The sequence below is a fragment of the Oryzias latipes genome, chromosome 20 (genome assembly GCF_002234675.1).
Source record: "Oryzias latipes chromosome 20, ASM223467v1".
NCBI classification, from domain to species: Eukaryota; Metazoa; Chordata; class Actinopteri; order Beloniformes; family Adrianichthyidae; genus Oryzias; species Oryzias latipes.
The window spans coordinates 20,042,344-20,065,730 of NC_019878.2; the positions used below are offsets into that span (position 1 = coordinate 20,042,344).

General features: G+C 38.2%; 3 protein-coding genes across 7 annotated transcripts in view; 1 reads left to right on the forward strand and 2 right to left on the reverse strand.

Annotated features, from left to right (window-relative positions):
* Positions 1-12,067, forward strand: part of plxdc2 (plexin domain containing 2) — an 89,278-nt gene extending 77,211 nt beyond the window's left edge. Inside the window, exons 12-14 of the mRNA XM_011488999.3 lie at positions 3,705-3,743; positions 8,007-8,173; positions 8,703-12,067. Coding sequence (XP_011487301.1) covers positions 3,705-3,743; positions 8,007-8,173; positions 8,703-8,822 — 326 coding nt within the window. The 3' untranslated portion in view covers positions 8,823-12,067. The remainder of the gene's footprint in view (positions 1-3,704; positions 3,744-8,006; positions 8,174-8,702) is intronic.
* Positions 1,350-18,084, reverse strand: LOC101156207 (GTPase IMAP family member 4-like). Of its 3 annotated transcripts, XR_002292613.2 has the most exons (3): positions 17,977-18,084; positions 15,762-16,602; positions 1,350-2,072 (listed from the first exon to the last, which is right to left on the reverse strand). XR_002292613.2 is itself a non-coding variant. In XM_004081122.4 (2 exons), the coding sequence occupies exons 1-2, from the start codon at positions 18,005-18,007 to the stop codon at positions 15,827-15,829; spliced, it is 807 nt and encodes a 268-aa protein (XP_004081170.1). In that variant the 5' UTR covers positions 18,008-18,084; the 3' UTR covers positions 14,602-15,826. The 3 variants fall into 3 exon arrangements, 2 of the variants coding, with proteins under 2 accessions (XP_004081170.1, XP_011487302.1); XM_004081122.4 differs by lacking the exon at positions 1,350-2,072 and having other exon boundaries at positions 14,602-16,602; XM_011489000.3 differs by lacking the exon at positions 1,350-2,072 and having other exon boundaries at positions 14,602-16,599; positions 17,977-18,081.
* Positions 18,085-18,485: 401 nt separating this feature from the next.
* Positions 18,486-23,176, reverse strand: LOC101156446 (charged multivesicular body protein 4c). 3 transcript variants are annotated; one of them, XM_023950447.1, is made up of 6 exons: positions 23,125-23,176; positions 22,741-22,950; positions 21,236-21,413; positions 21,020-21,128; positions 20,768-20,891; positions 18,486-18,951 (listed from the first exon to the last, which is right to left on the reverse strand). In XM_023950447.1, the coding sequence occupies exons 1-6, from the start codon at positions 23,159-23,161 to the stop codon at positions 18,890-18,892; spliced, it is 720 nt and encodes a 239-aa protein (XP_023806215.1). In that variant the 5' UTR covers positions 23,162-23,176; the 3' UTR covers positions 18,486-18,889. The 3 variants fall into 3 exon arrangements, with proteins under 3 accessions (XP_023806215.1, XP_023806216.1, XP_023806217.1); XM_023950448.1 differs by lacking the exon at positions 23,125-23,176 and adding an exon at positions 23,095-23,113; XM_023950449.1 differs by lacking the exon at positions 23,125-23,176 and adding an exon at positions 23,028-23,078.
* Positions 23,177-23,387: the final 211 nt, after the last annotated feature.

Below are 23,387 nucleotides of genomic sequence, written 5' to 3' on the forward strand. Positions count from 1 at the left end.
CGTTCTTTTGTACTGTAATGTATTCGGGACATGATTCAGTGCACCGCAGCAGGAGGCCGTTCATAACCACATCATAGCATAATCTCAGCACTATCTAATGCAAATAATGTATGAAAGCAGCTGACTCCAATCTTCTGCCGAAGTTTGAAAAACAGTCAAGGTGTCCTCGGAACTTTGTTTACTTTATTTTGAGTTGCAGGCGTTTTTCCATTCTCAATGGTCTCACTTTTTTTTTATCTGAAAAACTGTGAACTCAGCCACAGATGTGCTGGATCGGCCATGTGAGTGTATGTCACCATGGAAACGCTGCATAAATGAACATTGAAAGCATGCCTAGTACTTCAGGCAGCCTCGCAAACGCTGAGCTAATGGAACTAATGTCAGGCTTCTGCTCTTCTCAGTGTGACAAGTAAATTTAGTCCTTTAAAGAACAAAAGGCTTTGAGAGCAAACCATGACAGATGACCTTTAAAGACATAACGGAGCCATAGTCATGTTTTGTTTTTAATTTTTTCCATACAACCTATTATGCAATTCATTACAAAATGCATCAAACTAACCACTGGCTGCTTCCATTAACTATAAAATTGTGCAAATTGGATCTGCGATAATAAATTCACCTAATGGCAACACGACAATTTAGAAAAAAACTCGCAATAATCGAAAAAAGTTTGATTTTTGAGGCGTATCGAAATTGACATATTTTACACTTTTTCAAATGAAATGCGTCACATGACCAACAACCAGCCGCTCCCACGTGTAAGGAGCTCGCCACTCTACGGCCTGAAAAAGATGCAGACGTCTCCTTTGATAGATGATGATGAGCGCTAGTGGCGTGCCAGAAATATGAACATATCTCACAAAAAAATCAAAGTATTGTTCACATCCATGTCTTCGAATTACTTATCGCGTGAGTTAGTTTGTGTTTATTCGCATTTATTATTAATGGAAACAGAGTAATTGCAAAATTGTGTCAGGACTTTCCTGGTTAAATAATGGTAAACAAATTGATTAAGTTAAAAAAAATAGAAAAGATAAACAGTTAGGAATCAGGAAAAGGGTTTTGATCAAATTTGGAAGTTGTTGGAAGACCTGAAAGAGAGGATGCAGATAGAAATGAAATCCAAATAAACTGAAATATGTGGCTGAAAGCTTAAAGCTGAAAGAAAACAAGCATCAAGCATTAATATGATGCTAAGTGAAGTAAAAAGAGAATCATTGATTTAAATGTTTTTAATTTTGGACATGCTGCTCTGCTTTTCATTGAAAAAAATGTATGGTTACTGACTTTTTAAGCCACTTCTTCTGATCTAATTTGTTACATTTATCCCTAACAAACGCTCAATAAACGTTTGAAATTTTACTGATTTTTAAACCAGCTGTCATTTAACTGATGTCTTTCAAACACACCCCTATATTGACACCTTTTATTTTGACGATAATAAAAAAAAATCTGGATAAACTTGGCAGGACTTTTGAATATTTTTCTATTTTTTGTTACATACTTTTAAGTGGCACTGGAAATGTTTAAAACTTCCATATTTAATTTAAGTTCATCCAACATCCAGTTCTGACTTTGAACCAATTGATGAACTAGTATTCATTTGGAAATATTTGTTCTGTTTCTGCTCCCTTCATTCCTAACAGCTCCTTGTTTATTTTTTTTTCCGCCTAACTCTTGTTCTGAGTTTTACTTTCATCTCTCTCTGAAGGAGAGACCAATCCTTTCTCCATTAATCATCCTGTGTTTTGGATCCTGAACGCACATGCAATCGCCAAGGGGTGCTGAAGGAGCTGCTGTGTAAAAACAGTCGTGTTGTGAGGGAAAACACTAAAAGAATCTTGACAGTACAGATATAAAAACAAGGCGTGTTATGAGGAATAATGTGAGGCCTGTGCATGCGATATATGATCTGCGTACACGGCAACACAGGAGGTCAAAAGGTTGCACGGCGGCGTTTGTATTTATTGTGATGGATCAGCCTCTCCAGCTCTCACCTGCCTCCGTCAGGCGCGGCAGTCAGAGGTCAGTTTAAACTGTCGGTGGTTCACGCTCATGCTGGTGACCTGCAGCTGGATGAAGGAGTCAGGGGGAAAAAAGGTGGAAGAAAAAAAACATGCATGTGGGTGGAAGGATGTTTGTCTGAGAGAGATGAAAGCAATGCAATAATGTTTACTTCACATTTGATGTGCAAAAAACTGTCAGTTGGACATAAATAGCAATGGGTTTATAACTATAATCCAAGAAACGGTATTGGAAGTAGTCCTATTTTTCTGTTTATTTAGTTTTTTTTATAGTTGTTGAAAATTTGATTTGTAGAATTCGGAAAAAATTGAGGCTGTAAGTGGTGTTCTATGGCCCGAAGGCGCTCCCCTTTGACCCGCCCTCACTGGCTAAGGACCCCCACTCTCCACCTCTGCCCCCATCACCCCGTTCAGAGCTGTACACAACAAATCCATAAAAAAAAAGAATACTTTTTCAAAGTGGCGGCTTTTCTGTTGGTTTTATCTCCATAGCAACTATTTTATTTTTTGGCCGCCCAATAGTGACAGACAGATCTATGTAGTTTTTACAGGAATCGGCAAAAGCCACTGAGTTTTTCTGTTAACCCCGCCCACATTCCTTATATGTTTACATCGTGTGTCATATCATTTCGTTCAGCTAATATTTAATTTTCACAATATTACGGTAAAAAAAAACTGTGTGAGCAACAGGGGAACGCCACTTGTGGGAGCTCACAATGCTAATGGCTTTAACAATCTAGCAACTTTATTTCCAACATTATTTCCAAAGTAGCCTACCAATGATGCTCGAGGAGATCTGAGACGATAGATCAAAATCCTTAGGAGATTTTTAAAATTGTAGCTGATGCTAAAGGTGATTTATTTTACAAGATGGCGGGTTCTTGCCAAGGTTAAAGGTCAATCAGACTTAGGTTGTGGTTGTAAACTTAACCTGGTGGCATGCGTGTGAAATTTTGTGAAGATCAATTGAACAAAATTTTTCTTTTCCCATATTGTGGAAAAATGTGAAAACGCCAAATTTAACATTTTTCCACAAAATTGGAAAAAAAAAGCCTGTGGCCATCCCTTGTGTATTTTTAAAAATCCCCAATATTTTGGTTTTGGAACATTTTTTAGCTCCATAAGAGATTTTGCACCAGTCATTTTTTGGCGGTTTCTACCGCTGCAAGAAAAATTGAACTCATTGTTGTACCTTTGGAAAAATGAATCTGCAGAGATCCTGACTAGTAATCTGGTGACCTAACAGATCAACCTCTGCTAAAGGTTTTACTTCAAGTTTATTGATTATTTAGATGGTAAAATGTGGCTGTATTTTGGCTTTTTGAATGAAAAAAAGAGTTGTTTTGTATAAAGTAATTTAGGGTGGAGAACTGTGTCAAATATGCATCATTAAAACCCTGTATCTGTCTACTCCCTGGAAAAGAAAGTGGGTCATTTCCATATTTAATGTGGATAGGCAGCCCTTAGACTGGTTCTACTGTATCTGTTGAATTATAGATGTATAGCCATTGTACTCCATGCATCCATTTTTAATAGAGGAGTACAGAAAGAGAGTCCATTAACCAAATAAGCTTAATCTAATTTGGGACCTTAAGGGAGGTGTGTTTATTATTAGAGCATCACAAACAAACTACAAAGAGAAATGCTGATTATTCTGCTTTTGCTTTGTTTTTTTCACAGATGATACCAAGATTGCACTTCATCTTCAAGATAACCAAGGTAGGTCTTTGTCTTTGATTTCCACTGTGTTCAAATTTAAATTACACTGAAGTTTATGTGTCAAATGACTGCATGAAGGAAAGAAAAACACGTATGGATTTTTAACAATGGTTGTTACTGTGTTTTAAATACTTTGACAAAGGAAATATAGAAACTCTTTCAGATGGTCTATATTTAAACCAGATTTTACCTTGTGGGGCTACACTTCCCATTCTTAAATAACAAAATCATTCCGATGGCTGAACTTGCTCCTTGTATGAATGGATTCCCAAATACTCTTTCCTCACAGCAAAAGCAGAGCCAAGCCTTAAATTCCTTTTAAAAGTTACTTTTATGTAACTTTAAGTATTCATTGAGTGTGGGGTCATGGGTGAAGGGTGGGTTGGGTTTTTATTGTAATTTATACCATGGTCCGGGGGAGAATACTTGCTTCTGATTGGCTGCTGGGTGTGCGTTAAAAAGTGATATACCACAGGATAACTGCACGATGAAAAAAGAAATTCTGGTCACCTAGCTTAAATGTTTTGTATCACTGCACTGGCTTCTTTAAAAAAACCTTTTGGTTCATCATTTGGACAAAAACAAGCGGTAAGAGGCGAACTTTCTCTCTGAACTGATGCTTTATTCAACACATCGGAAAGATCAGCATATATATATCGCTTTATATCGGCGAATCTTGACTGCAGCAGTGGTGCGGCGCGTCACGTTACAAATAGTCCGCTTTTTGTGAGAAAAGCGATCCACATCGGAAAAAAACAAGAATTAAGGACTAAAAGCTGGTCAATATTTATTCCTTTTGTAAGTTACCATGGTATCAGCGGGTTAATGGCCTTCGAAGTGTGCATTATCACTTTTTATTGCACTTCGTTTTGTGTCAGACGGTTCAGGCGTGCGTTAAAAAGTCGTCCATTGACATTTACATTGTGTATGATTTTTACATTTTAAAGCGCTTCTACTTGTGCAAGGCTCGAGATAAATAATGTTTGATTTTATTTTATTTTATTGCCAAATTATAACAGTCAATAAGTTGGGGAAGACAACAAGATCAACAGACATTTCAAACTCTATTTTTGACCAACTTGTATTTGTTGGAGCATGCTCTGTAAGGCTATTATTCCTGACATAAAATAGTTGCTATGAATATTTAATGTTCCTACATAAAAAACAAAGTGAAACTGTCCTGTAAATTTGTTGAGTTTTGTTCTCAGGTTTGGTTGTTTTATTTATGGGCTGAATTCCCTCATTACTCTCACTACAGACTGCACTATATGATGTTTTTGACATTTTCTTTCTACTAATGCCCTAGATGTTTTCCAGAAGTCTCTGCATAAAAACAGATGGAAAGTATTTTTTATTTTTATTATTTTTATAAACCATTCAGGTTTTCATCTTCAGAATCCATAAATAGTCTCTGTAAAGTATTTAAGGTTTAAGCTTTCACATTCATGAAAATGGCGATAAACTCCATCTGTTTTTTGTTTTGTTTTTTCAAAATAATTTTCAGCTGTAAAGAAAGGCCATGACTTCTATCCCATTTTTCATTTTTTTTAAAACACAGAATGTCTCCCATCAGTGTAACACTCCTGGCCGGTTATGTGCCCAGTGCTCTGATACTATCAGATTGTTTTATTATTGTCTCTGCATACCTCTATTCACGCGGACAAGCAGCAATGAGGAAGGCATCCAGGAAATAGTCACGTACGGAGGGGAGCGGTCCCTGTTTCAGATGGAGTCATTTGTCAAAAGCAAAGAGCTTAAATGACTTTTCATTTGCACATTTATTTTCTTGAGAGCCATTAAAATAGATGCAGAACAGTGCTTCTCTTTTGTTGCTACTCCTCTACTTACATAGAGTTAAATGAAGTCTTAAAACGTGGTTGTCCAACACTTTTTTCTGCGACAAATAGCTGACTAGGATTTGTTTCCTTCCTATGTTACAATAAAAAAATGAAAAATCCAAATGTTTTGAAACCCTCAACATATGGTTATTACATCATACAAATTTAATAATGTTCTTGTTTCGCTCCAACTTTGGAGAAAAGCTAAATCACTCGTACACTGTATGCCTGCTTCAACCCCCACTTCTTTCTGCAAAGTGCTTAGCTCGTCTGTTCATTAAGTTTCCTACAAAAGCCAGGAATTGAACCGCAGACCTTCCTGATGGCAGGATTTGTAAGTTGAATCTCTTTGGGTTTATCAGATGTAAAAAAAATCAAGCTTTAACTTGTGATTTTCTTGTTCATTAGAAAAATATGAATGGATTATTATATTATGTTGCTGAACATGTGAATCGTGATAGACAAATATAAAATATGACTATATAATATATGTCTTATTTTTAATACATTAAATATTTAATGATTTTACATATTTTCAACTCATTCAAAATTATAACACAACATTTAAAATTCATGTTTTCCAAGTTTATTGCCTTTCCAGTGCATTGAGGATGCGTTTGCCTTTTATATGCCTTATAATTTTTTTAAGATGAATGTGCTGTTTGACAGAAATGGTAAATCAACTCCACACCACAACTGGCCATCTGATTGAGTCCAGTTCCTTTTATTGTGGAAAGTTTTCGCACATTAAGACTCTTTTTTCAGCCAGACTGTGACATTAGATTCCTTTTTTTGTTTGTTTTTTTGCTCAGTTTTCTTGTTTTTCCTTTAATTTTAAAACATGCTCTGCAGTTAAGCTTTTTGTTGCCTTTTTTCTCTCAAGTTCACACCAGATTTCAGTTTTCAATCATCACAGCTGCTGTCCCATAATTACTCTTCTGTCAAAGGAGGAGTCTGGCTTTCTCTCGTTTTCAGCCTTTCATTTCGGTACGGTGCAGGGTTCTGCTTATCTCCTGTGCTAGGACAGGTCATTTATTCAATTGGGTTCAATTCCAACTGTGTGTGTGTCTCTTCTAGACCAAAATTCCTTCAAAAATGATCAGGGATTAGTGTGAAAACAGAGGAAACCTTTTTATTCTTTTTATTTAAACCTTTTTATTCCTTTATTCAAATCAAAAGTTGAGCATTTTCAGGCCTGCCTGATCAGTTTCAGTTGTTTAGTCTAAAATAATGTTAGTTTTATCTTAACTTTTTTTTTAAATTGCTTTTCTGCCAAGCCGCACGCTGCTCCTACTAACCTATCAACAAGTCGGACCAACAGCCTGTCACATCATTCGAGCTTCCCTCTAAAACAGGAAATTAGAACAAAATAAACATTTCAAAAATCTACAATTCTGGTTTAATTGAACATTCATGGTTGTAGAAATCCACTGTGTCATGATATAAAGTACACACTTATTTTATATCAGGTTTGATTGCCACCCCATTATTATGCATGCTGGAAATCAATGAGGCAGGGAACCACCGGGGAGGGTGGCTGGCTGACGTGTTCAGCGCTGCCTGCAGCGGATAATTAAAAGGAGGGAAGAGCTCGGGCCGAGGTTGTCAGGAGGGCACGCAGGAAGAAATCCACAGCTTTGGGAAAAGCTGTCCTGCTGTAAATCTGGGAGGCGTGAGCGACAGTGTGAAGGGAGGATCCCGGCTGCTGGTTTCATGGTCACATCTTTGCCAGTTTTGTGTTCCTGCTGTGACGTGAAAAAAGCTTTGAATAGATTTGAATCCCCTTTTCTTATTAAAAATAAATAAATAAATCTGACAAAAGCTCTCACATTTGTGTTGTAGAAGATCTACATGTGGCCTCAGGTACAAATATGGATCTATTAATTAAGTAAATGTGGCTATAGGTAGCCACATTAACTTAAGCTACACATTTGACATTTACAGAGGAAATGAATCCTCACTAATAGACCTGCTCTAGGGCAATAAATACCAAACCTTCTGTCAAATTAACCGTAGCTCTAGGAGAAAGTCCCTGTAATTGCCATAGAATGGGTTTTATCTTTAAAATCATACGAATGTATCGTATCCTGTTTCTAATCATTATAACCGACTGAGATTCTCAGCAAATGTATCACTAATTTAAAGACAAATTTCCTCAAATTTTTAGGATCCATGGTGTATTCAGGTGTTGTGTGTGTATAATGAGTGCCCTCTGACGGTCAACAAGAAATATGCACAAATATCTTTACCTGAATAGTCATTTTTTTTGTCAAGCAAAGGTGAGCTAGCACCTGTGCTCGAGTGAGTGTTTATGCTCTGCTGGGGTGGATGATGGAATGTAAAAAGAAAGAGGGAGATGCACTTTCAAAGAAAACAGAAATTCTGTCTGAAAAGCTGGAGCGTCCACTTTTGTCCTGTTTTTCAGTGATGCCGGCCAGCAGTGCGGTCCACAGGATGACGGGCACGCATCCGCTGCACACCGGCCTGATCCTGGGAATATTGCTGCTGATGCTAGTCATGATCGCAGGCGTGCTGATCACCATCTACGTGTACCATCACCCGACCTCTGCAGCCAGCCTCTTCCTCATTGAGGTGAGCAGTAGCTTCATAAACAGCCCCGAGGACGAGTCCATTTTTTTTTCTTGTGGATGCTAAGCAAAAAGAAGAAGCACTCAAGGCCGATTGAATGCCATCGATAAACTGTGAAGTAACGTACTAGTTACCTAGTACCGTTACTATAACGGTGTTGTAGTGGGGATAAAGGTAATTGGATTACTGTGCTCCTTAACTTGTAATGCCGTTATTAATGCAGTTATACTTCCCCAACATGACTCCCGTTACTTCGACCTGTTTGGTCTTGCAACGTGCGTTCGTTCAATGGCCGCGTTTTGTACGTAGAGCTTAAAAACGGTCGTGGAAACGTCTGTGGTAACACGTGAACGTGAGAGTTTTGAATGCGGAAGCCCCAAACGCGTATTTGTGTGTATTTACACGGGCTTTTCATTGAAAGTGGCCGCTTGAACGCATGTTGCAGAGGGCGATGGGAAGGTAGCGTCATAGATAAAGTGCTCAGGATGTGTTTTTGACCCTTACATGTGTCCTCTTCTTTACCCCGCTGCAGAGACGCCCCAGCAAGTGGTCAGCCATGAAGTTTCGCCGGGGGTCGGGTCACCCGGCTTACTCAGAGGTGGAGCCCGTGGGTCAGGAGAAAGATGGCTTCATTGAGTCTGAGCAGTGCTAAGGGAGGTGGGACATTAATGTCCCTACCCACCTGGACACCTGGTCTGCTGAGACTTCTCATCAGGAGCCTTCAGGATCAGCTCATGTTCACAGAGACTCTTTAAAAACTGTTTATCCGCCCACTGGGCACTAGAGAAGGGACACATGATGGAGGGAGGAAACCTTCTGACTTGCCGGGGGACTGATGGAAAGATCGGTCAAACATGGAAAAACCTTTTTAAGATTGCAGCTGGGCGGCCAAGGAGAGCCTGTACAGCCTCGTTTCCTCGACTTGGGTGTAGGACGACTTCTACGATATATATTTTCCGAAACAAAACAGATTATGAAAACAGAAGCTTTTATTGGTGGTGAGGTTTTACAGCTTTGTATTCCTTTGGTTTTTACTGGTTTGTGTTGCTTCAACGGGGTCGGCACATTTATCTGTACAGGTTGTCTGTAATGCTTTCCGCTACATCGCAGGCGTAATTGACTTTTCCACGGCTCGCTCTGCTGAACGAGCCGCCGCCGCGGCAGCTGTGCGATATGACGTGAGCTGAACTCACTGCAATCAATCACGGCTCGGAGGACCGGCTCTGAACTCTCAGCATCCGTGCTGTATTGGCTTGTGGTTTTTGGCGGAGTTTCTGATAATGAAGTGTGAGTTGGTGTGTTATTCTTTGAACGGGTGAGGGGGATCCTGTTTTCTCCGTCTGCATTACTGCCGTGACAGTTTGTCCTTGACGAGACTTTGCACAGTTTTTTGGGTTTTTTTTTAGAAAAATTGATGTGAGTTTAGAGTGACATTGCAAGACAGGTGCTTGTGAGAGTGAATCTACTTCTTTAAGTTTAAATGACAGTTGGGGTGAGGCGTTCGCCTGCTTTACAGGTGTGTTATGTATGAGTACACTTAAAAAAAACAAAAAAACTTTCTTGTGTTTAAAGGTATCTGGCATCTGTTGGCAAAATAGCAACACACCCATCCTTTGTTTGCTTCCCTCATTTTGGCATTATAATGTAAATACCAAGGCCCAAACGTCTGCAGTTTCAGGTAACTCATGACAAACGTGGGACAGTTTAGATTTGTTCCTTATTTTTTACGGGTGGCCTTTTCTTGTCTACTTTTTTACTTAAAATGCAAATACAGGATCGGTATATTATATAATCATCAATCTGTGGTGTTCCAAGAAAATTCAATTTGAGGGTTTTCATCAACGGTAGGTCATTCCTTGTAGAGGTGATATGGATCAGTTGCTTTGAATTCTGATGAAAAAGAATATCTGCATAGTGCAATATTTCATTTTTTTTTTCTGGATAGAGGAAGTACACCAAATGACACTTTTCATGTAAATTTCCTTTTTCTCCACACCTCGTTGGCATCTCATCCAGACCAAAGACTGATGATGAAGTGGGCTGCACATTTTTTTTTAATGTACCTCAGCCTTACCTTCAGGATCCACACCTCACTATTCAGCACCAAAAAGTGAATGTCAGTTACAGCAGCCATTTTTAAACTGTTTTAAGGAAGAATCGTCTAATAAATGGAAAATATTCAGCATTAGCTCCTCCCCCAACTGCTCTGTTTCCCAATTGTTTGAGTATTTAGATCCACTCCGTTTAAAAATCGTGTTTTTAGCATCTTCTTGTGGAATTTTCAGGAGTAGATGGCTAAAAAGCTCCAATATTGCTCGTCATTTTTGTTGCACCTGTCATGTTAGGGTGTGAGGGGCTGTAAGCTAGGGGCAAAGAGTGTAAACGGAGAGTTGTCATTAATGAAGAGGGGTCAGGGTTGATCCGTGCCAATGGCCCCACCCACAAGTCGAGACAAATTTCTAATCAACTACTGCCGCTCTGCAGAAATTACGTCCTAGAAAACAACAGATTTTTTTTTTTTATGCTGGCTGAATCGGCATAATCATAATTAAAAGACCACTGCTAACATTTTTGACAAGGATCAAAAGAGGATCAGAGTCAGACTTTAATAAAAAAAATCCTCATGCTTTTGTCTTGTTTTGTCAAAAGAAATGACAATTTACCACAAACTGATTTGAACATGGCATCGATTTTACTCAAAAATGGTCGATGTGGACCAAACTCACGGGTTCGTAGACTTTGCGACCCAGAAAAAAGGCTCAACTTTAATTGTTCATCAAATGTATTAAAGGAAATTTCTTGTGGATACAGGTGTTGCCCAACGCAACAGCAAGTGTCAATCAGCAGCTTTGAACCCTTGACTGAATTGGCGAAGGTGTCAGGAGCCAAAACTATTTTGGACGTGCAACAAGTTAAATACTCAAACTAAAAATCATGCAAAAGCCCTCTTATTTCAGCTGTTTCTATAAACACAGATTCGGAAAAATAACACTGTGACCCATAAATCCCTTCTGGATTGGAGCGGAAATAACAATAAAAGTTTGAATTCGTGTTTGAAGATGAAACGATCCTGAAAAACGGCCTAGTGACAGCTTTCTGCTGATTTTATCCCAGTGGAAACACAATAGATCCCTTTAATAATAGTCTCACCTGAAAACAAATGAATTCCAAACGGAAAATCCAATTTTAACCATTTTTCTCACCAACCACAGATATCGGTTTTCTATGAAAACAAACAGAGAGCAAAATGGAAAACACAGCAGCAGTTTCGGGAACGCAAACAGTGATGTGGTTGAAAGAAAAAATGAAGGTGAGGACTAAGCAAAGGGCTAACTTTCTTTTTTTTCCCGTCTTTTATTTTCTTGTTAATGCGCAAAGTTACACTTAAACCACATGGGGACACAACATCAATCTCAAATTGTTTTCAACATAATTACAAATTCTGAAAGAAAATGTTTTCAAACTCCTTCACATAGGAGAACAAAAGGCTGTTATTTCTCCATGTCATTAAACATCTTTTAGGGAGAAATTCAGGTTGAGATTTTGCCTATTTTTGGAAAACCACAAATGCTAAAGTAGAGACAAAACCTGCAACACTTGCTTCATAAACAGGAAGCTGTGGATGGTCTTTATCTCTGTGATTTTAATGAAAACGTTGTGTTCATGAGCATTGATGACGTGTGCTGCTGTTTTTTACTTACCTGTTAAGTCGATTAAAAGAAATAAAACCACATTCTGAGAGACAATTGCTATGAAAAAGAAGCAGGAATCAAAGAGTTTTCTTCAGGTTTGATCTTTAGACTTCAAAGCACATAATGGGACTCAAAAATCACCTATTATCCATAGTTTATGTGAGTATTGTTTTGATTACTTTTGAAATAAAAGTTCATGGAAACATGTTGTGGTGTTTTGCCTTTTTTTTCCTTTCTTTACAACACAGTGCTTTCAGCACCACAACTGCTTGTTCCTGCACTGCCTTTGTGCCTACAGGGCAGGTTGGAAAAGCTGCAGAAAGGTCTCTTAAGGCTTCATTAAATTCTTTTGCTCAAAAACACCTTTAAAGGGTAAGGGTATTTTTTTGACAAGGCTTTTAAGTGTAATGTGGTCCATTCAAGGTTATTGCAAAACTTCATCTCAGAAAAAAACACACTGGGTTTGGGGTTCTACTGCCATCTAGTGGCCACATGCGTAAATGACATGCATCGAGCTCCACCATTATATTTTGAATTGCAGTTTTACTAGTTATGTCAGATTTAGACTCAATTAGACTCAGCCACTCTGCAGAAACTATGCCTAAAAAATGACACCGATTTTTGTCAAATTTCTAATCAAACTTCCACCTGGAAAGCTTTTAAAATAGACCTTAAAGAGCAGTATATATATAAGACTGTAAGACTCTCTGATGAGTCAACATAATTAAAAAACGCCACCCACCCACAGCATGGACTGTTCATAATTCAATGCCCCCGGAATTGAAGTGCAAAACAAAACAACAAGACTCAAAAACTCTTACTTCCCTGCTGCTATCACACCTCTGAACCACAGAAAGGATTCATGCAAACACTTTGTCCCACCACTTCTGTTTAACTGCACTTAAATACCAGATTACTGTATACTTGGTGCATTTCTGCGTTTATTCTATTTTGCATATTTGAAGTTTCATGGTTGTTTTTTTTACTTACTACTTTTACTATTTATTACTTCTATTTATGAGTATTTGTTTATAAATTAGCACATGGTAGAAGATATCCATTACTGAACTGGCATCCTGTGAACATGTACACTTTCAATCTTAAATTACTCCTAATCAGTTATGCTGTGAAAATGTTATTCTGCAATTAAACATTAATTTAAATGATAAATATTTTTCCCAAACAACAAAAATACATTTGATCATTTTGTATCGAATTGTATGAAAAGGGTTGAAGTAAAAAAAAAGAGCTTTTACTGTTTTCCCCTTCTTTTTCTTTTCCATCTTGGATTTTGACAGAGTAAATTGCCTGCAATGCTAAACTCTGCTGCAAAGGGACGAACTGAAGTCCACTTTCATTCCTTAGCAACAGACTTTACAGATTCAGACGGAATGAACGCCAGCTCATCGAGATCCTGCAAGCAGCATGCTGCACAACCAGGTTTCAGAGTAACATTTAATAAACATGCTTGATTCGGTTCAACTGGTGATGTGCAAATGTGAACGATCTGCACCGAGTTTGCTTCAGTTTTACAGAAAGAAAACGCAAACCAGCATGGAAAAACACAAACAAACACGACTTTTGACCTCACTAAACTAGATGGACGGCATTATATAAAACAGTCGCACCACACCTGGCTATGAGACGGAGGCGGCCTGTGCTTTAACAGAGATGCAAAAACACGCAAGAAAATCGGAAGAAAAACATAAATGCCATTAAAAAAGAAAGGAGCAAAAAACTTCCATATCATTTTTATAGTTTTTGATGATTTTAATCACCATTTATGGCTTTTATTTATGGATATTTAACCAAATATCACAGATAATAATGCAGTGCAGTCTTGTTTTGTGTTTTAAAAACATTTTTCTTCTTCATGAGAAACATTCTAATATTGGAGGAAGTGAATGGATTAAAAAAAGTAAACATCATAAAGCTTATTCCAACTAACGTTAAAATAACGAGTTTATTTGGAGTTTTTGCTTAGAAAAATGAGGCTAAAAGGTTTAGAGGAAGAATAAATCAGGATTAATGCATAATTTAATTTCCTATTTTGTACTTAACAATCGTAACAATCAGAATATTTTTATACTTTTAGGTGTTTAGTTATGATTGTCAGTAAAAACTCATCAGAAATCATGTTTTTGGTGTTTTTTAAATGCCATTTTTCTGATGATAGAAAGAAAATGAAGTTAAAAAACAAGTATTTATTCATTAAAATCATTGTGAATCAGGAACTGAAGAGCGTTTTTGGGACTTTGAAAGAACACTGTGGAGGGCCTCAAACTCCCTCTGCTTATCCCTTGTGCTATCCTAGGCACTTTCATTGGGAGTTGGGTCATCTAGACCCACTAGACAGTGCTCTGAACCTTTTTTCTTCAATGATTTGTGATCTTCACTGGTGTCCATGGATTACATGAAATCTTTCCACCTTTATCCACCTTTGTCATGGTAGGGAGAACACGTCATTGTAAGGGTGGGGTCATCTAACATAGCACAAGGGTTAAACAAAGAGCTCTCAGCAACGGTAAGGGAAGAGGGGGCGGGCGGGGTTGCTCGCTTTGCAGCAGCGGTCCCGCCCACAACTCAAAGATGAACTTCTCATGAATTCCTGCAGAAACTGTGTCCTAAAAACATGATCAATATCACTGCAATACTGTTAATGTTGTTGTTCTGGTTTGGGCCCAAAATAAAAAGTGTAATCTGGTGTGCTGATTTGGAAAAAGTTGACAAACAGGTCTCATAAATGCCACAAATAAATTTTTTTACTCATTTCATTCCTTCTTAAAAACATGTTTTACCATCTTTACTTGTGTGACCCATTCCTTTAAATAAGTGAGGCATAAAAACAGAGGAAATACAGTAAACATGGCAGCAAAAGGAAAAAAAATAAAATCAACAATTTGGTCCCAAAGAACAGGAATCATTTGAAAAAAAATCCATTAAAAACAGGAAAATACAGTGATTTGCTTATGTATCCACCTACATGAAGGAGTGTTAGGTTTTGAAACGGCAAAAGCTCACTTTTGTGTAACAGTCAGTGCATCTTTTAGGTAAAAAAAAAAAACCTCCTGCATGTGAAGAAACTTTATCGTTTTACTAAAAACGTCTTATTTTATCCACATATCACAGGATAAAACGGGAAAACACATCTCAGTTGTTAAAAAGGCTTTCTATACCACAATCGGTGCACACAGTAACATGCCTGCTAGTGTAATAAATATGATAAACTGATAAACCACTTTTCTTTATACTTTCAGTAACGGTTCACTTTTAAACCTTTTTTTTTTGTCTAAGCAGCTCTGCCGACGATAAAGCCTTCCTGGTTATATGGAGTCAAAAATAAACTGGATTTACTCTAAAACTAAATGTGAGAAACTACTGTGAACTCGTCCCACTTTTGTTTCCTAGTTTGCTATGGATGCAGGATGAGGAAATAAAAATAATAAGACAGAGTTGTTTCCTTAAAATCTCCTTCTTCAGCATCAAGATAACGTGGAAAATGACCCTCTGCTTTTTTAGGTCATGTTTGTAACCCTTGTGCTATCCTTTGTGCACTTTATCATTGGGAGTTGGGTCATCTGGACCCCACTAGACAGTGCTCTGAACCTTTTTTCTTCACTGATTTGTGATCTTCACAGGTGTCCATGGATTACATGAAATCCTCTTCACCTTTATCCACCTTTGTTATGGTAGGGAGAACACGTCAATGCAAGGGTGGGGTCATCTGGACCCCATAGGATAGCACAAGGGGTTAAGGCCGCCACATCAACACTATTTTTACATCTAAAGTGATTTCCAAAAGCATGAATAAAAGTGAGGGTGGCTCTAAAGCAGCACAAAGTTGAGGAAAACACGTTTGCTGTTCTTTCTTTTACATAAAAAACACTGACTATACTTACTTTTAGTCTCTACGTTTTACTTGTTGGGCTCTAGAATTGCCAGATTTCCCCTTGGAGTCTGAGCATCATTCAGTGGAAAGCGACAGCACTCCCATGGCGTTGCTCACATCCTGCTCAGGACTCGGTTTCTGTTGGGCTCCCTGCAGCGCCTGAGCCTCTCCGGCTGCGTTCTGGTTCTCATCCAGAGCTTTCGCCTCGGCTTCTACGCTATAGTGGCCCCCCTCCTCTGACACCATCTTCTCCACCTTCTCCATTAAACTTCCCACTTGGGGATTCTCTCCAAAGATGGAGTTATTGATGACAAAGTACCTTTTCTTGCATTTTCTAAGCACCCATTGCAGCTCCTGGCCCTCCCTGCGTATGTACCTCTCGATGGAGATCTTCCTCAGCACCTCCGCCCAGGTGAAAACCACAATAGTGTGGTTCCAAACGCGCTCCCCAAACAGGCTCAGGTGCTCTTCGATGCGGCTGCGGTCCACCTCTGTGAACATGCCAACGGGAATGACTAGTAGAAAAGCGTGAGGGCCCGGCGGGCAAAGAGAAGGACCCTTCACCAGTTCCTGTTTATAGGAGGGTGGTGTATCCTGGGTGGAAAACCATCCCGGAGTGTCCACCACGCTGATCTCCCTTCCATCCACTTCAGTCTCCCTCTTGATGCAGAACTCGGCCGCTCTCTCCAAGTGAAACTCCTCCCTGCCGATGATGGTGTTTCCTGTCAGGCTTTTCCCGGGCCACCTCCATCCCACCACCACCAGACGGATTTCAGCCAGACGGGCGGCGGCCGCCTTTGCTGCTGACGCCGTTGTGTTACTCTCCTCTGGTCCACATGCATCACCAGCTGCTGTCAGATTAGAAATAGCTTTACAACAAACTTCATCAAGACTTTGTAACGTTTCAGAGTAGTTGAAATAATTTAAATTGCCAGTACATTACTAAAATCTCACATTATATTTAAGGATTTAATAAAGATTTAACCTTTTTCTTTAAACCTAAATCCACATCAAGTAAACACAACTTTGTGTTACTGATCCGTTTTAAAGGTTTCTGTCACAAAAAATATTACTCAGATTATTAAACCTAGGATTTTTTCAAATACGTGTAAGGGAAAATAATATACTTTTTTTATTCTTTCACTCAGCTCAACTACTTACCATGGGGTAAAGACGTTATAACATTATAGTAAGAATTTTAGCAAATAAATCCCCTTAAATTAAACAAATAAAGAATCAAACTCTCTTGAATTTATTTAAATACTGCTCTTTGTTACAGTAGAACTTCATAAAACATATAAAAATATCTAAAGAACAGAAATTCCAGCGATAACTGACATACTTTTCTATGAATTTTTTTTAAGGAGTTTCAGTTTTTGACCAAATTTTTCCTCATTTTTGGTTCAAATGTTAAGGTCAACTGAACTACAGACTGCTAGTTCAGAGTCACCTAGTTTACGTTTACCATAAGTAAATGCATAAATGTGCACATTTAAGGTAACACGAATACATTTGTTATTCATATTTTTTATACTTTTAGAGACTTTGATAAATTACTATGTTATGAGAAAATTGCATATCTGAGTCAAATCAAAACGTTGTATTATAGCTTTTATGTTGTTGTTTGTGGTTGTAGTTATGTAAACAAATACCACAACTTGTTTAGACTATATTTTTCTCCCCTAAAAACAAGTCTATTTTGTTTTTTTTACTTTGTTAACGTGCTTAAGTAACAAGTTCTATAGAATAAATACCTTTAGTTAGTGTGAATGTGATTGCTTCTTACTTCCTAAAGTGTCTCGGGTGTGATTTCCTGATTGTCTTCCTAATGTTTTGTGATTTCCTGGTGTAATGTTTTATTTCACAAACTCAATTTTGCACAGATAAAATTACCAGAACCAAAGTTTTTAAACATTTAAACTAGTAAAATAAAACCCTCACGTAAAGTGGCGACGTCATTAACGCGGAAATAACGCCTTGTGTTACGTGCGTACGTGACTGTATACAGTTTAAACACTGGAAACAAATAAATATAACTTTTTTGATGTTTTCATTAACCGCATGTTGTTCAAACTGACAAACCCACTTCAGTAGTTAAACCTTTCGGCTAACTTAGTTAATGCTAACATAAACGTTCGCTTTTTAAACAAATTTTTGCTCCGATATTCATATTGGCTGAAAAGCTCCCAAAGTCGTATTAATCTGAATGTTTTTTTTTCCCTTACCTGATGTATGAAGTGGTTTATTTGCGTCCATTCTCAGTCGTATCACAGTTAGAGAACCTTTTAGTGTCCTCACAAAATTGTAGAAGGAAAGCGTCACCGTCACTACTAAACCGGAAAATGCAGAGCAATTTCCGGTGGCCTTTTCAAAGTAAAAGCGTGTCTCAAAAATCGGTTTGGCAAGATTGTTTTGACATTTCTGAAGAGCAAATTGACTTATAAAATTTTATTTTTCAGTAACCTGAAAACTTTGTTAGCCTATTGGATTTTTTTTAGCAAGTTGATAGGCTTAATATCTGGAAATGTTATTTAAAAAAAACATCTGCATTTATTCCTTTTTCACTTTTTTTCTTTTACAACTGTGAATGTTAAAATAACTAAGTGCTTGTTATCAGTGTTGCAGACCTACATGCCATATTTTGCAACTTTTGCGCATGTATGATTTATAACAATATAATTGTTTTTTTTTAACCTTGTAGTTTTATTTTTAATTATGAAATTATGACACAAAATAAAGAGGACAATTTTATTGTACAACAGAGGTTAAATTGTTAATGACATTGATACACATAAACTACTTAGTTACATAAAATACATAAAAGAAACTCTACTCTATGAAGTGGCAGCGCAAATCCTATTCTTGTTAGACATCTAAATTCTTCAGAATCAATATTTTAGTTTATTAGACGATTGAGGTAAAATAAAAACAAAAATGTATCTACAGATCTTATATTGAGTGTTTCCCAATTATTCCTTCATACTAAAGAAAAGCATCCTAAAAATGTAAATCTCATTTAAAAAGGTACATGATGCTCCAATTTTCCCTTAAAAATTAGCTAGTATGGAAAATACAAGGATAACTCCTTGTTCATAGTCTTCAGTACTCCTCTGTAAACGAAGAGTTGCTTTTAAGTCCTTAGGTCGCCCATGACGCCAGCATATGCATGTCGTCGTCATCTTCAACCCTTTTCTTGGTCGCTGCAAAACAAAAGTGAAAAGATATGCAAGTCTGCCTTACTTGTTTTTGATTTTGATTCGAAATGGTTTATTTCAAGCAATCAAATAAGAATAATACACAACAACAACAATACAATTAGGGTTGGGCGATGTCCCCTAATTTGGCCGTTGACGATGTCAACCATCGGGATGGACGACATCGTCGGGGGGGGGGGGGGGGGGGGGGGGGGGGGGGGGTATTTTTACATTTTTCGTTCTTATATAACTGCTATTTGTTATTTTGCTTTTTTCATTTTATTTCCCAACTAATGGTTAATCCGCGATGATCCAGTATAAACTGAGGGAAGTGACTTTAACAGAAAAAGTAACAAGCAAGATAGAAAATTAGTGTAGTCGCTCCCGCACTTAATTAGTGAAGTGGACCGGCGGAGCGCGGACTTAAAGCTTTGTGTTTGATGGGAAGGGGGGGGGGGGTGTGCTTTGTTACATGAGCGGTATGTGTGGGAGATTTAAGACTGCGATCCGTCCCGCAGCTCTAGGGGTACAAGCAACCGAACTCAGAACCGGGTCTAAACGTGTGTCTGAGCACAGCTCGGATCGTCAGCACACACAGCGGTTTGAGCATCAAAGCAGAAATGTCGCTCAGTCCTTAGAAAACATTCAAACAATCACGTGGATTTGTGTTTCCAGTCGTGTCCCGACTAAATAAAGGCTGATGTTATTCTTACACGTTTACGTGCAGCGCCACCCAAAACTAATGTTGTTAGCCCGTGTTAGCATACTGCTAATCCTGGCTCCGTTCAGAAAAAGCACTGACCACACGGATTAAAATTCAAATGATGAGCGAACAGGTGTTTGATAATAACCGTAACATTATTAAAAGCACGTTTAGAAGATCATCTCGTATTTTACCGAGCTGACATGTCAATATATATAGCCGCTCGGTGCTGTTATCGTTTTGTATTGAATTGTTACATTCAATAAAGTTTGGAAAAAAAGCCGCTCGGCGGAAGTTGTATCCCCTTCCGGTTTTCAAACTGCGCATGTGCGAATGATTTATTCCGACCGAAATTGTGACCTTAGTGAACGTTTTTATATTCTGAAAACATTTTTCTGGGCCCATCTACACGGTTGGATTCTAATCCGACCATTGATCCCATCAAGATATTTTGTACATGTAACCGCGGCTTATGGTGTCGACGCGCAACGTGGCGTGGGCGTGGCATCACGATGGTGGTCTCTCCATCGGGATGTCAGTCACCCATCACGATGGACGATGATATCGTCCATCGGCACAACCCTAAATACAATCATCAGTTATACATTCATACAATGACGAATCAAACTTAGGATATTTAGACATATTAATAAATACTGCTTGAAGGGAGTGGAAGGAAGCGAACTTATATAATCCCACCCCGTTATACCGTTACCATTTTATTACATGATTTATCAATATCCGGTTCCTAGCTTTTATCAGATAGAATTAAGAATCCTAAAGTATCAATAAAGCCCATGACAAAGATTAATTACTTAAATTATTATGTAAAAAATACCATAAAAAAACTTTAAAGAAGTATCATTTTTGTTTAAAGATACTTTTTTGTAATTACTTCACTTGGTTTTAGGTAATAATTTATTTTTCAAGGAGAACAAATATCTGAGCTCATTATTGAAAATTTGGCCCAAGCTTCTGCATTCTCCTAATATAGTTTGTCCAGGTATAAAATATTGTTTTGGTATCATATTTTTTTAGAAAAAACACGAAAAGGTTTGATGGTGTGGAACATGATTATTATGGAAGTAAACACAGTTAGACAAAAACAAAAGGTCTCACTTGGACGGGGACCAGGCCGGGCAGGCAGTTTGGAGTTGGGAACGTTGGGCAGCCCCCCCATGTTTTTCATACTGTCCTCCAACTCTTGCTGCTCCAGCTCCTCCAGCTCTGCCAGAAGCTCATCCTAAGAAAACATGCAAAAGGATTAGCGTGTAACAACTCACAAAGTTCCAAACATATGTCAAAAACCGAGCTACAAGAAGAGATGAAAGGAAAATACATGGTTTGCCATCACAGTAAAATACAATTAACCTCATCAAATGTGTCCCCAAAAGGTCTGGAGATAGCTTCACTTATCTCCTGGGCCACTTCCTGTTGCTCTGTGATATCCTGCATCAGATCATCGATTTTGTCAAGGTCCCTGAGAACAAGAGGAGAGACTAGGAATGCATCATGTAGGATAACATGCAGACCTATGAACGAAAAGACATTGGAGAAAACCATTCTTCTCTTCTCTCAGCCTCTTACATGTTCTGGTGGACCTGCTTCATGGCCTTGGCAGCAAAGCCCATATTCTTCAGGACTTCAGTGTTGGTGTGCGAGTTCTCCAGAGCTTCCCTCTGAAACTCGATGGTGGATAAAGTGCCATCAATCTGAGCGAGCTGCTGCTCCAAACGCTTCTTCCTCTTCAGGGCCTGCAGTGCAGCTGGAAAGATAAAACACGATTGATGCCGAAAAAGTATTTACCGGTAAATACTATTTGGTTTACTGTATGTTTAGGTAAAAAGTGTTGGGCTTGAACAGAATTAAGACATGCCAACACCCCTTTGTTTGTTTTTAGTTTTAAGTGATTCATCAAGTAATGTTGCTAAGGAAAGATCCCACACAGGTAAACTTCAACCATCTTTCGTTCTACTTAGGCCAAATGCAAAATAATTCGCAAATTTATCGTAATAGCGATATCAAGCTGTGCAGATTGCAGATTGCGAAAGGCAGCAAATATCGCAACAAATGGCAACCTGAAAAGTGCTGAAGCATTCTCCTGGCAGCTTGAAGCATTTAGCAAGTCATATGAATCGCTTTATCCATTTAACCAATTGGATGGACCCCTTCATGTTGTTGTCTAATTGGATGGAGGCCTTTTATGTTAGATGCTTGCCTCCCATGTAGACGAGGGTCATTTGGTGTGTAATTTAAGGAATGTCGACTCTTATTTAAATTAAACTATTGCAGTGAAATGGAAATTACGTTTTTGGTTGTTTTACTATTTGTTCATGTATCATCGGGAAATTGATCATTAGTATCGCAAATTGCAAGTTTTCCTCATATCGTGCAGCCCTAGTTCCAGCGGTCTTTTAAATATGATTATGTTGTTTTTAGACCAAAAAAAACAGTATTGTTTTCTAGGACATAGCAGAGCGCCACTAGATCATTAGAAATTTGAGTTGTGGGTGGGACTGGTGAGGTGGAGCAACCCCGCCCCCCTTCCCATTCCTATTGCAGAGAGCTGGGAGCTTGTGTCCAGCATATTTTCTGCATCTTTTTTTTTTTGGTAAAGCTCCTGATTCACAAAGATCTGAATTAAGAAATACACAGAAATGCCATTTTAAACTTGTTTTTTTTTTTCAATATATGTCCTCCATCAGAAAATGTTCACAAGAACGCTATAAAAAGTGTTTACTTTTAACCAATGTGCCAAAATATGTTGCTGTAACACTGGCTTTCCTCTTCTGCATTATAATGGCTACGTTTCAGAAAACTAAAAAGTTTAGAAAACTTGAATGAAAATATTGTTTTGTGGATCTACTGGTCTACATATTTGACAGTGTTCATAATTTACATGGATTTATTGGAAATTCTTCATAAAATTGCATGACTGTTTTAATGGATAACCCTAAATACACAATGAACAAATGTTGGTGAAATGAAATCCTTAGAGAGTTAATAAGAAAATCCTAAACTAAAGGCTGGCCTGTACTTTAGCAGCGTTGTTTATCTCAGATAAAAATAGCCATACTTTCACTGCCACATACCTCTCTTGTTTTTGGTGCCATGCTTCTTTGCCGTCGCAATTTCTTGTTCAATCTTTTTCTCCAGGTACTCTTGTTTCTTCGTCAGCATCTCTTCCGTTTCCCGGAGTCTGTGTATGGCCTCCTGGGCAGACGGGCCCCCCTTCGACCGGTGGTGTTTGGACTTGGAGGAGCTGGAGAAAAGCTTCGAAACTTTGCTCATTTTTGGAGCCTCTGCGGTTAAGAGAGACACAAAAATCTAAAAACACAACAAAGCTTCTCGAATGAAGACAACAGCAGTCCTGTTTTACAGGTGTGTTGTAGAATTTCCAGCTCGACGGCTTTTAGCCTTCTGTTTAAACCAGCCAGTGAGCGCACCTTTCACCACACCTTTAGCCAGTATCCTACCTGTGTGACGTCGTGACACCTGACTCGCTCCCTCCATAACCTTTTCCACGCCAGGGTGTGCTTTTCTTTTTTCTTTTTATTTATTTATTTTTATTTAAATTCACGGATAAAAAAACACTATTGTGCTGATAACAAAATAAATAATAATAATAAAAATATCGACAATATGTAAAGGTATCGCGTTATTGTGTACAGATATATTACAATATTTCTTATATGTTCTAATATTTTTTACGCAATTTAAACAAATAAATAAATAAATA

Coding starts and splice junctions, on each gene's coding strand:
- LOC101156446 (XM_023950447.1), bottom strand. CDS start 23,161: ATGGAGGGAGCGAGTCAGGTGTCACGACGTCACACAG. Junction 22,951..23,124: donor GGTGTCACGACGTCACACAG/GTAGGATACTGG, acceptor TCTTAACCGCAG/AGGCTCCAAAAATGAGCAAA. Junction 20,892..21,019: donor TTGGGGACACATTTGATGAG/GTTAATTGTATT, acceptor ATGTTTTCTTAG/GATGAGCTTCTGGCAGAGCT.
- LOC101156207 (XM_004081122.4), bottom strand. CDS start 18,007: ATGGACGCAAATAAACCACTTCATACATCAG. Junction 16,603..17,976: donor TAAACCACTTCATACATCAG/GTAAGGGAAAAA, acceptor CTAATCTGACAG/CAGCTGGTGATGCATGTGGA.